At 42.9% G+C, this 13,334-nt stretch overlaps 1 protein-coding gene across 3 annotated transcripts in view; it reads left to right on the plus strand.

Annotated features, from left to right (window-relative positions):
* The window catches only part of LOC134958186 (inter-alpha-trypsin inhibitor heavy chain H3-like), a 449,083-nt gene that overhangs the window by 294,896 nt on the left and 140,853 nt on the right, over positions 1-13,334 (plus strand). For all 3 annotated transcript variants that reach the window (XM_063940615.1, XM_063940617.1, XM_063940616.1), the window contains exons 10-11: positions 501-626; positions 4,391-4,572. In XM_063940615.1, coding sequence (XP_063796685.1) covers positions 501-626; positions 4,391-4,572 — 308 coding nt within the window. The remainder of the gene's footprint in view (positions 1-500; positions 627-4,390; positions 4,573-13,334) is intronic.

Raw genomic sequence — 13,334 nt, forward strand, 5'->3', positions numbered from 1 at the left:
AGTTTGAAATGTGTTATTCTAAGTATGCCTCCATATATATTTTCTTAAATTCACAGTTAAAGGTTCATTAGTACACCACTTACAATTTATATGGAGCCTATTCAACACATATGAAACATACTTGTCTATTTTCCTGGTTCCTGCAAGAGACACCTGTTTTTTTAGGTAGTTCCACGCACCCCCTGAAGAGTGGGCACCCTACCCACATTCCACCTACTTTCTAGTGAAGTGGGCAGAATGGGGAGATAATACAGTGAATCCGGTTACGGAGGCTAATGGCGTGATTGTATGCTAATCACGTCATTTTAGTGCCCCCTATGCAAATATGCTCCAATCATGCTATTTTCCCGGTGAGGGGGCGAGGTGTAATGACGGTATTAGCCCGCCACCATCACCACCCACCTGCTTCACCTCTCCGGGCGTCAATGTAGGTAAATATGATATGAAATAACCAGTATTTTTAATGAATGATTGAAAGTAAACATGTTGTTTTATTCTAGTAACAAACATCAATGATCCCCTAATGAAGGCTGTCCAGCTGCTGAATAAAGCACATGAATCTAAAGAGGTTCCCGAGAGAAGTGTTTCCCTAATTATCCTGCTGACTGATGGTGAAGCCAACGCAGGTATGTAGAATACTGTAATATTCCTTGTAGTTCAATTGATTTCAACATCTAAACACCATCTAACCTATATAGTATATATAATTAAATATGCAGTTGCAGTGACACAGGTGTCTATGTTCAGACAGTGAAATTGCACCTGCCGTAGGACTGATGCAAACGTTGATGTCGCGACTGTTGTTGCTACAGTGCTGCATCTTAGTATGTGCCAAGACGGAATAGCGCTGCTATCAGTTGGTGTCTCAGTAAGCTTCCAATTGGTCACATCATTTGCATAAAGATGCAGACACTGTTGCGGAAAATACGCAGTCGCAGATACAACTGCATGCACCTCTGAATGAGGCCCACTATATTCAAACATTTCCATGCCTGAGATGAAAAGCAAAAGAACATGGAGAAATGCGTTATTCTTATTTGCTGTGTGATTTTCTGTTTATAATAGCCATCTGAGAAAATACATTTTGGATATCTTGCAGCACCTGGTGGAGTGAGAGACATTTCCCATTTCAAACAATCAAGACTAACATATATCAAACTTATATACAAAAGATTGGCGCTCTACAATACACACACTATATGTGGTTGGATTCAGACGGCTGCTCACCAGTTGTGGGCGGGCTGCCCCAACAATGGATCAAAGTAAGTGTGAAAAAAGAAAGAGTGGGAGCGCAGAATGAATCCAATATATTGTTTTATTTAAAATATTAATATGTCATCCACATAAAAATGCAGTACATGAACTAGCCTAAGAATAAACAATTGATATTATATAAATGTAAACGAGACTGCCATATCTCCTGAACAAATATGAATAAAAAACCTTTAATAAACCCTAGTTAGGGCTGCATTAATGCTTCATGAAAATCAGCCGTGCGTCCACGAGCTGAAATGATTATAAAAAGGAGACTGATAAAAAGTGCCTCTGTTATAAGTCACTGTCCTCCTTATACACAATAGAATCTCATTGGTAGAGAGTGTCCCAGTACTGGACTTGCGGACAACCGTGCTGTAGTATTGTGTGGCAAATGGATAGTGATGGTCAAATTCACTTTGTGGTATATCACCTGATGTAGAAGCCTCTCCGTCAAAGGCGCTGTACTGAGCCGGGTTTGCAGCGGCTCTGTGCAGTGAACGTACAGCTGGTCTCGTCACCGGTGAACCATCCAGATGAACACGGTTGTTTAATTCTGCTGAAGGATGCTGTACCAGTCTGGATATGCAACAGTGTAAAAAGACTGGAGCAGCAGATTCTCCGGCCGCTGGTGGAAAAATCCGTATTAATTGCGGCTACGGTCCACTCGATGCATGCGGCTCACAGGGTGTCAGGAGAATATAGCAGTCCAAATGAGGTCCTTCAAAGGAGTACCTTAACGAGTTTCTCGGCCCACAACGCTGGCCGTTTCATCAGAAACGGCCAGCGTTGTGGGCCGAGAAACTCGTTAAGGTACTCCTTTGAAGGACCTCATTTGGACTGCTATATTCTCCTGACACCCTGTGAGCCGCATGCATCGAGTGGACCGTAGCCGCAATTAATACGGATTTTTCCACCAGCGGCCGGAGAATCTGCTGCTCCAGTCTTTTTACACTGTTGCATATCCAGACTGGTACAGCATCCTTCAGCAGAATTAAACAACCGTGTTCATCTGGATGGTTCACCGGTGACGAGACCAGCTGTACGTTCACTGCACAGAGCCGCTGCAAACCCGGCTCAGTACAGCGCCTTTGACGGAGAGGCTTCTACATCAGGTGATATACCACAAAGTGAATTTGACCATCACTATCCATTTGCCACACAATACTACAGCACGGTTGTCCGCAAGTCCAGTACTGGGACACTCTCTACCAATGAGATTCTATTGTGTATAAGGAGGACAGTGACTTATAACAGAGGCACTTTTTATCAGTCTCCTTTTTATAATCATTTCAGCTCGTGGACGCACGGCTGATTTTCATGAAGCATTAATGCAGCCCTAACTAGGGTTTATTAAAGGTTTTTTATTCATATTTGTTCAGGAGATATGGCAGTCTCGTTTACATTTATATAATATCAATTGTTTATTCTTAGGCTAGTTCATGTACTGCATTTTTATGTGGATGACATATTAATATTTTAAATAAAACAATATATTGGATTCATTCTGCGCTCCCACTCTTTCTTTTTTCACACTTACATATATCAAACTAAGCTTTTAGCAGCTAATAATACAGCAAGAGTACATGGAGGGCATGGGTTTAAAATAAATTCATACTTTATCGCCAAAATTGAAAAACTATACACGAACTATATGTATTGTTTGTTGAGCCAGAGTAGTACATGGTAAAGTGGACATGTGAAAGATATGGGATGTAATCATGTTACCGTCGGTCGGGATCCCGACGGTCAGTATACCGACGCCGGAATCCCGACCACTGGAATTCCTGACAGTCAGCATGCCGACTAACATGGACTATTCACACTCATGGGTGTCCACGACACCCAAAGAGTGGGAGTAGAACGTTGTGCTTGCCCCCTATGCTGGCAATCTGGCGCCCGGGATCCTGGCGTCGGTATGCCGACTGCTGGGATCCGGACCGCCGGTCACCTGATCCCAACCCAAATATATACACAACCAAGACTTACTGAGGAAGGTAAATCTTCTACAGGAGGTACTGTACACCAACATACAGGTGTTATTGTTCCTACAACTTTTTCATAATTTTGAGGTTTGTAAAATATGTACAGCATAGATACTGAATACTGTGATTTTGGATCTTATGAAGTAAATAAACTTGCAGGGTAATATATTGATAGTTTATTTTATGAACATTAGCACTGCATCATTTTTAGTGCCAGGGGTGTATCTACAATGGGTGCACGTTATGTAGGCCTGTGAAGGGAGGTCCACACCACTCACCCTGCCCCCATAGACTATGCTTACTTTACTTACACTTTCTGCAGACATCAGTCGTAAAATGACGCCAATGTCAGTTTTCTGGTAGTAGATAAATCACCGGGAAAATGGCACAGATGCCATTTTCGTGGAGATAGACTCTGGCACAGTGACTAATCGGTGCAACCGCCAATTTTAGATGCATGGTGGAAAGGGGCACATCTCCTTGGTTACAAAGCCCCTGTCCATGCTACTGCGTTTCAGTTACATCTGCTAACATCGCTGTTTGCACACTGGTGGTACTCTTGCACATAGCATGTAATGTGGTTTATTTTGGCCACTGGCAATGTTCCAGCAGATTACAATCTGGTACATGTACAAGAGGGAAATTCCTCAGCAGTTACTGTGCATACGTTTTTGGATTATGCATCATGTCCAACAAAACAGGTACAGTATCTCTGTTCTCTTCTCAGCGGAATTGTTTACCATGTCGGGAAGGATTATGACAATAATGTGCAAAATGTTGGCAAAATTCCTCCACATCTGGGCTTGTTGCGACAGTCCATTCTTCTTATCTTAATATGAGTCGTGTTATCTTGATGTCCAGAGTAGGTATAATTTATTACCACTTTTGCCTTAAGAACTGTTTCTGCACCTGTCCTGCTAGTTATCATAAGATCAGAGCCCTTTTTTGAAAAATGTTTTTTGGCAGAAAGAATTGGAGAGTAAAGCCAATGCCAGTGTCAAACATACCAGCCCAAAGATAAAATACTATATATTACTGAAATAATGCACTCTTCATTTTTATATCATATACATGTATTCTTAAACATTATCCTTTATACAAACGTAATACAACTAAGATACTGTATGTAAAATATTTTTTTTCCTTTAAAGGTGAATCTAACCCTGCAAGAATCCAAGAGAATGTAAAGAGAGCCATTCACGGAAAATATACCCTCTACTCGCTTGGGTTCGGCCATGGAGTTGATTATGCTTTTCTAGAGAAGTTGGCCTTGGAAAATTCAGGGATTGCTAGACGGATTTACGAAGACTCAGATGCAGCCTTGCAGTTAGAGGTAGGTTCTTCTTGTTTTATTGTATATATTTTATATTTAGCTACAGTCTTCTACCTTCAGTGTATGGTGGTTGGACAAGGTGTTTTGGCACCAGAGGTAAGGATGGCAAGCCATGCCACTACACCCACATGAAATCATCACATGCCACATAGATGCTAATGGACAAGACCAGCACCTCTGCATTTTTAGAAAAAATGTATTTCAATGGTTTGCAGTCAGTTGAGATAAGGAAGCTGTTCCAGTCACCCTTTAAAAGGTATACATAGAATGAAGTTCTCTTTGGCTCATGTGGGACTAGAAACATTAGAATACAGTGTACGCTGTCACTAGTGAATCTAGTCATAGGAATGAATAGAAAAGTGCTGATTGGCTGAGAGTGCTGGTCCCACACCCAGCAATAATTTTATTCTCATTCAGCTCTATCATGTTTTCAGGAGTGACTCCCCTCTCGGCACATCTGGCTGCAGTCATACTGAACTATGGCTGCAGACGCACTTCCTGAATAACAAGTGGATGGCAGTTGTCACGACTCCGCTGCTGATCCTCCAGATACGCCAACCTGAGAACTGCTGCCCGTGACACTTTCTGGTTTCCTCAGTGCATGGTTAATCAACATGGTCACTGCCACCAGCTGAAGTGACTTTTTGAGACAAGCTCAGGGCAAGCTTCAGCTCTCACCCATACACTCAATTATTTATACTTGAAAAATAAATAACATGGGCCGCTTGCGACCTTTGGTCAGAAAACACATAACCAGAACTAGAATTTAGTATTTCATTCTGTGGAGTGTTTCTCATATTTAAACCCACTGCAGTTCCCTCTCGGCCCCCATCCTTGAAGGAATTTTAACCCTCCCAAAACCAGAATGGAGTGAGTGTAATATTACGCTATGGGGTCCCTGGGTCACTCAAGCAGGGGCTGATGCTCTTATCTCTATTGCTGTTTAAAGCTTGGAGATTTGGTCTTGTAATCAGCCTGGAACCGTTTTTACAACATGCTTTAAGAAGATAAGTTAACACTCTTCTGTCCGTAGTGTCTCTGAGGGGTTTACCCAGGGGCATTTAATTACTTGAAGCTTAAAAGGTCTGAATGCCAAGCAGTACTGTGTAGGTTTTAAGGTCCTACTCAGGAAGGATAGGACTAAATGCATTCTCCAAGCATTCTCTTTTCCCATACATCAAAGGAGATTGGACAACTCTGGTGGGCAGTGTCTCCTCTGGGCTGTATTGTAAACAAGCTCTGTCCAAGCAAAGTAATTACATTTCAACCAGATGTCATCCTAAAATATTTTCCTCAATGTAATATACATTGATACATCACCCAATGTGAATAATACAATTTTTTTTAATCATGTCCATTCTGATATAAAATTGGGTGTTCCCTACAGCAGTGGTGCAACTTCCTGCCCTCAATAATAAAGCAACACGGCAAACACCAACAAAAGTGGGAGATGTACTAAGCCATGAAAAGTGATAAATTTCACGGTGATAAAGTACCAGCCAATCAGCTCCTAACTTCCATGTTACAGGCTGGATTAGAAAAATGACAGTTAGGAGCTGATTGGTTAGTACTTTATCACCGTGCAATTGATCACTTTCAAGGCTTAGTACATCTGGCCCAGTGTAAGCTATCACCATCCTCTTTTCTTTTTACTGGGATTCACTTTTATCAAAACAGTTGATCCATCTTGAGAAGTTTGATAATTTGTCATTAAAAATAATGTATTATTGCTGGGATATGAGGTGTTAAGAAATGTTATAAAATAAGATAAATGAGACCCTTTGTGTAGTAAAAAGCGTGGAATGCAGTGGCTAACAGCTATGTGACTCCTAAATCAACAATTACTTCAAACATTCCTCTGACCTTGCATTGTTGGTTTGGGAGGTCAGAGACGTAGGCATTTCTATATTGGGTGCAATGTGTGCGGTGCACACGGGCCCCTAGGTCTGCGGGGGCCCACACCGCACACACTGCACCCTTAGAGTATACTTACCCCTCCGGAGTCCATTTTCGAGTGATTTGCGCATGCGCACGGGAGGTGTCACGGGAACAACCTGCGCATGCGCACAACAGGCTATGGCTTTAAGCCAGAGTCTACCAGCTGCCAGAGAGAAGGGGGCCCATGACGGAGGCTGCACGCTGGTCCTCTCCTCTCTTAAAACGTCCTGGCTCAGAGAACACCTGCACAAAAGTTGCTGTAGATTGGAGAATAGTAAGCTGCACACTATAGAAAACTCTTAATGTAGACCTTACAGGTAGTGAACTAATATGACATATCTTTTGTGGTTTATGTCAAGGATCAGGACAAAATGGAAGACATTTAGGCAACTGGCACATGGGTAAAGCTGCTTTAACCCATAGGAATTAGCCAAATTGAAGTTATTTTAGCTGAGCTTATTGTACACAAGTAAAGAACAAAGAATACTTTGTGCCAGTAATAGTAACACTCCTTGAGCCATTGGATACACAGCATCACATAAAAATACATATATATAATTGTCCGATACAGTTACAGTTCACTTCTGAGACATATCAGTCATTAGTCTTATATGCCTGTATTACTTTTCTATAGGTGCACCCCTCTGTGTCATCTGTACCATTTGTTGGGTGCACTTACAAGTGCATGCTTGCTGATGTCTCTTACTCTGTGTATACACAGGTTTCAGGACCATTTTCAGAGTCTGGAAAGTAAATCCACTACCATTGTCCATGACAATAATCAGTTTAAATGATTTTAATTCTCTAAATGACTTCTAATCAAATATCACAATCTGCAGGCAAGATGTGTCCTAAATGGTTTATTATGGCATAAAATTGTATACCATAAGCATGCATTACACATGACCTTCCCTCAATAGCTTCCAAGTAAAGAAGCATGTTTATCGTTCAAGCTGTATGTGGTACGAGGAACAAAAATGGCTCCTGTCATTTACCTGCACTGAAATGGCACTTACCATGTCTCTTTTACTACATTCCTCTATGTATAAATGTATTTCTCATTTGTGGCACAATATGCAAATTTCTTTTTGGTAGAATAAATGTAGAAGCGTTTGTTAACTGCCACCAGCAAAAACTTGTGGTCTACCAATGCTACATTGACAACACCTTGGTAATATAGACTTCAAACTCATTGAGAACTGCATCACCTTTTTACCGACAATTAAAGGGAAATTTACATCAGAATAGCATGATGTATTCACCCAGAGGATCAACTACTTCACATCAATAAAAAAAATATGTATCCTTGTTTGCAAATTGATGAAGAATCAGATGACTATTTCAAAGTTAAAAAGAGAGAATTTTGTTAATCCCCTAATTTGGTATAGCGTCACGTAAACACTCTGGCATATCTCCCAACATTTGAGCTAGGGACAGAGGGACATCTGCGCGGCGCAGCCGCGGGTGATTTTGAAAAGGGGGCGTTGCCTGCAAAAAGGGGGCATGGCTTCACAGGAGTGCCGCGATCGCGAGCCACGCTTCCCGAATCCGTCACTGAGGGGGCATGCCCAGCGCTCTGTGAGCTGCTGGCATGCCCCCTCTCTCTCTGTCTCCAGTGAATAGACACTGTGCGCATGCGCACAGCGTCTATTCACCGCTGCAGAGCAGCAGTGACAGGAGCCTCCCAACTGCCCCCCCTCCCCACCACCACCACCTACACAGGACACTGCGGCCCGTGGGTGGGACAGCAGGACAGTCCCCAAAAAACGAAAATCGGGACAGTTGGGAGGTATGCTCTGGGGCTGCAGATGTATTAACCTTGGAGAAGTGATAAAGTAGTGATAAGTGGAAGGTGATAACGCACCAGCCAATCATTACGGGTTTGAAAAATTACAGTAGCTGATTGGCTGGTGCGTTATCACCTTCCACTTAGCACTGCTTTATCATTTCTCCAGGCTTAATACATATGCCCATAGGTGTGCGCAGGGGGGGGGGGTGCCTGGTGCGCACTGGCACCCCCTAATGTCTGGCACCCCAATCTCACATGCCTGACGCAGCGATCGCCGAGCAAGCTGATTACTGTCCCCTCTGCGCTGCACCCTGTCAGGACTGTATTACTGACCGGACGCCTGGGTTAATCAAGGGTGCCACTGCTACTGGCTTTAAAACTCCCGACTCCACCTCCATGTACAAAAACAGTGTGATGTGACGTGATTACGTCATGCTGCTCGCACGCCCACCCGTCACACCCGCCACATGCCCACCTCCTTCTATGCTATGCGAACGCCAGCCACTGATGAGGATCAGCATGCAGCCAGTGTTCCTCTTAGGAAGACAAATTCAATTCTGGCAGGCGGTCGGCAGCAACATTGACACGTCAGTCGTTTTTCCAGCAGCATTAGTACTAGTCTGAGACTGTCAGTGTCAGTGAGTGACTGACTTGTAAGTAAGCTGCTGCATCTTGCAGAGGAAAGAGAGGGGGAGCCAGAGCAGGCTGAGGAGGAGCAGTGTAATTGCAGTGAGAGCCATCAGGGATGTTTGTTTGGTGCACACCACAACATCTGACAATGTATCTGCTTTATTTGGGATTGGTACAAGGGTGGATATTTTATATTGCGTTGACCATCAATAGATGGTGCTAGACACGTCCAAAAGGCGGTGCTAGACACACCCCTCTGATGGGTGCACCCCCTAATAAAATGTGCTGCGCACGCCTATGCATATGCCCCATTGTTCTGAAAAATGCTGTCTATATAGTTTGTAAGTTTTGATAAAGCTAAATATTTATCTTATATAAAACCCTTTATGAGGTCTAAGAACACTGTACGCTATTTACGTATGGAGTACCGTAAGGGTACGCACGTTGCGTAACAATCGCTTAGCCGTGGTCGAGACGCTCAAGCGTCACGTTCGCTCACGGCCAAGAGATCACAGGCAGGCACGCTATTGGCTGCCGACTAACGTAATGATTCGGTATAGCGTAGCGGACGCTCGGGACCACGAGGAGATCACCAGCGGCGCTGACGCTCACAATGTTAAACCTTTATATCTAAACCATAAACAATGTAATATGCAGTAAAACCTTAGTGTAGAGATAGAGTGTAGATGCAACCTTGTGTAGCCTGATTATCTTAAAAGCTGTTCGAGCGTCACCGACGCTCTGAAAATACTTAACACTATGAGAAATACACAGATACCTGGGCTTAGGGTCCAACGCCTTATATATATATATTATGAATGTTATACTTGCAAAAGAATTAATACAATACAAGTCATACACTACAATATAACATAGACTAACTAACCAGATAACTACACAGGAAATACAATATAATACAATTACGTTTGCAGGAAAATTAAGAGAGAAAGGGGAGAAGAGAGAGAGAGAGAAATGGCCCACAATAACAAGAAATACAATATGATTGCGGAGAAAAACTTACGCACAAAGGGGAACGATCGCATGCGCCTCTGGACATCCAGCTCCCGATTATCAGCAATGAGAACCGTTGAAGAGTGAGAGCTGGATGTGGTCGGCTTGTCTATTTATGCCCCACACACAATACAATTCAATGGTCCCTACAATCTCATAGTTCATTGGACACAGGAATTCCTCCTCGCACTATAACAAAAGGTCATAGGTTGATTCATACAGGTGGGCTGTGACAATTTCCAACTGCTCAGGTGGGTGGGAAACTAGGTTTCCCGCCGCATGGATAAGTAAGTGCAAATAATAGTAAATGGACATAAACTTCTTATGTCCATAACTATTCGCACGAGCGATTAATTCGCTTCAAACCAACACCGGAATATTGCTAATTAAATACTCTTCCGATGGATACTAAACACCACTGTATTACTCCTGTCTGACCCTTCGTATCAAACAAAGAGGGATTTCTCTGTCCATGAACATTCTACATTAACCAAACTTTCAGATTCTATCAAAGGGACCATAATCTACAAAATACATTATATGGTGAAAATATGTAACGAAAGAGTCGCCCGCTAGACGCATACAATCTCTACCGTAAATGCGCATACCATGCGCCTGCGGGTGCCCGCAACAGCGAGTATGCGCACGCACGGGAGAGCGCACGCACGCGCAGCAGGGACACATATGAGGTGCAAATATGGCAGTGTGCATAGTGATATTTTTCTGACTTTGACAGTCCACCCTTTGGCAGTCAACAATAACTGCCACTTCCTAAAACATTTCAAAAAGAGAAAAATATATGTCAGGGGTTAATACATTTCCATGGTTGGGTAAGGGAGGAGAGAGGAGAAGGTGTGAAGAGGGTATGACCTAGTGAGATAGCAGAAGCATGTGTGTATGAATCCGTGTTTGGGGGTCATGTATCATTGTGCCGTACGTGTTTTAAATCAAGCTTCGAGGTATTGCGAAGTATACATTTGAATTCCTTCTTATCCCGTGGTACGGGTCTGTGGATGGGCTGTCAAACTTTACCGAGCTCTTTTCGGATTTTGGTTGCAACAAAATGGGGAGCACATTTTAGTTGATGATACATGAATGGGGGAATATGTGATTGCTGATATCTGTGCCTGTATTCCCTATCGACTATGTGTGTAATTACCTGAAGGTTGTAGAGATGAAGAAAAGACATAATTACGGTAAATGCAGTGGTATTCTATGTCAGGTTAATGAACATTTGTCGGTTGAAGTCTTGTTCGGTGTCTGTTGAATGCAGTCTTCTTTGTGCTTTTGCCAAAAGGCGTGTGGGCAAAAAGCTTTGTCAATGTCCATAGGCTTACAAAAGTGTTGGGCTAGCGTATTTTTAAAATTTCTAGGGAAACTGGGGGTCTATGGCATTGTTCATCAAAATCTGTGTATAAGGTTGTCAAAACTTCTTCTTTAATCCATCAGTTGTCTGTATACCGGATCATCAAATTCCTCGTCAAAAGTGGGTCTTTTTACCTTGGAAAAAACAGAAAAACAGGTGGAAGAAACGGACCGTAGAAATCGCATTTTCATCACATCATTGTTTCTACATTTGGGTCATAAATCAAATCCATTGGAATTACAATTTCCTCACTCCTTAAACTCATCACCCTGGTATGTCGTTTGCGCTTCATTAAAGCCTGACCGCATCTAAATATCAAGCCAATCGATATGACAACACCTAAGATACATAGAAGAAACTTCCCAACATCCATTATGACTCCTTGAGCCCATTCTCCTAAACCAGAGAACCAATTTCGCGGGTTCAACCATGACACCCAACCAGTCAGCTTATTACCTACAGCAGCAAGAGTGAGATTGTGTCTCCTGCGAAATTCCCACTTCAATTGGAGAATATCGTCCATCTTTTGGTCTATGACCTCGACCGGGTCCTCGGTGCTATTCGTAATATATGTGCAACATTTCACGCCGTACTGCGTTGCCAGTGTGACACAATATCCGCCTGTCACTGCTGTGAGGTAATTGAGAACCATTCTATGCTGTACCAGTTCTGTTTTATAAGCTTGAAGTTCTCTTCCAGTATACCTAAACGTGTCATCGTACATTTCAGTGATATTATCTAACAAATTTGCGAGCGCAGATATGTATTTATAATTCAACACTCCTCTGGCGGTGCGAGTGATGTCTAACGCGATTAGAAACTGAATCCCGGTGGATTCATGGATCATGTCAGAGGCCGGATGCTCTGTTCTTTCTATCAGGTGCCGTTTAACTACGTGCTCGTAGTGGGTATGAGTATAAGGAGCTTGGGCAACACGGTGTATATCTTTCATTTTGGCATGTGATACAGTCATTACCTCAGGCAGTACTTTTCCAATATAACACAATCCTTCAGAGTTTGGGGCAAGCCACTTATACGCCTTCCTCCCGCATATGAAATATGCATCATCGGGGAGAACATATGGGACGGAGTAGGACATAACCATATTACACATCTTCCATGTGAAATCTCCTAACCCTAATGCTCCCATCTGTTTAGTACACGTATCAGTTTGTACGATATGTGCGCAGTATCCTGGTGATACCTCTCCAACTCTCGTAATCCTACTTCCTAGGGTATACCTATACCGGAAAGATTTTTCTCTACTGGCTATGTGGCGTATAAGCTCTGTATCTGTCGGCATTCTATCTGCTCTATAAGAAAAGGTCATGGTTTGGTTACTCTATGACACTTCCCAATTTCCCGGCTTTCGGGGATTGGTAATGTTAAAACATATTAGGGATCTATCCACATGATATTGGTGGAGCTTCAAACTAGGAGGACTGGAGATATTAAACCTCCTGTCCACCGGTCTCCCACCCTTTAGCTCAAGTACCTCCCCTATCGTTAAAGGAAATGGTACTAGTCCTGATTTGCTATGACCTTGAGGTACTTGAGAGCATACCCAACAATCTGTTTGATTTAACACACTACCCACTAAGGAGTGATAGTCACTCAAGGGGTGCCGGTCCATGTGGATATTAAAACTGGATTGGCATTTCTTGATGCACCCATCCTCAACTACGTTGTCACAGAGCCGACAGATACAGTTTTCTTCAGCTAACAATCCTTCACAATTCCTTCTATTGTCAATGCTATCGGATCGTTTTCTGATACTCGCCTTTACTTGTTGATTAGGTTGCTCTTGGAAAACTACGCCTCCATCTTTGTCATCAGAACCCATTCCAGAACCTTTCTCGACCTCCATGGTACTCTCGCCGGAACAGACTGCTCTGGTTAACATCATGGTCAACAGGAAAATCCGGATCACAGTCTCTTGGGGCAAGTCCATCTTATAGGAGGAAACGAAGAAGAATGAGAAGGGGGAAAAAAATAATTGAGGGAGAGGGGATGGGAAGTGGAGAAAAA

The sequence above is a fragment of the Pseudophryne corroboree genome, chromosome 9 (assembly GCF_028390025.1).
Source record: "Pseudophryne corroboree isolate aPseCor3 chromosome 9, aPseCor3.hap2, whole genome shotgun sequence".
NCBI lineage: Eukaryota > Metazoa > Chordata > Amphibia > Anura > Myobatrachidae > Pseudophryne > Pseudophryne corroboree.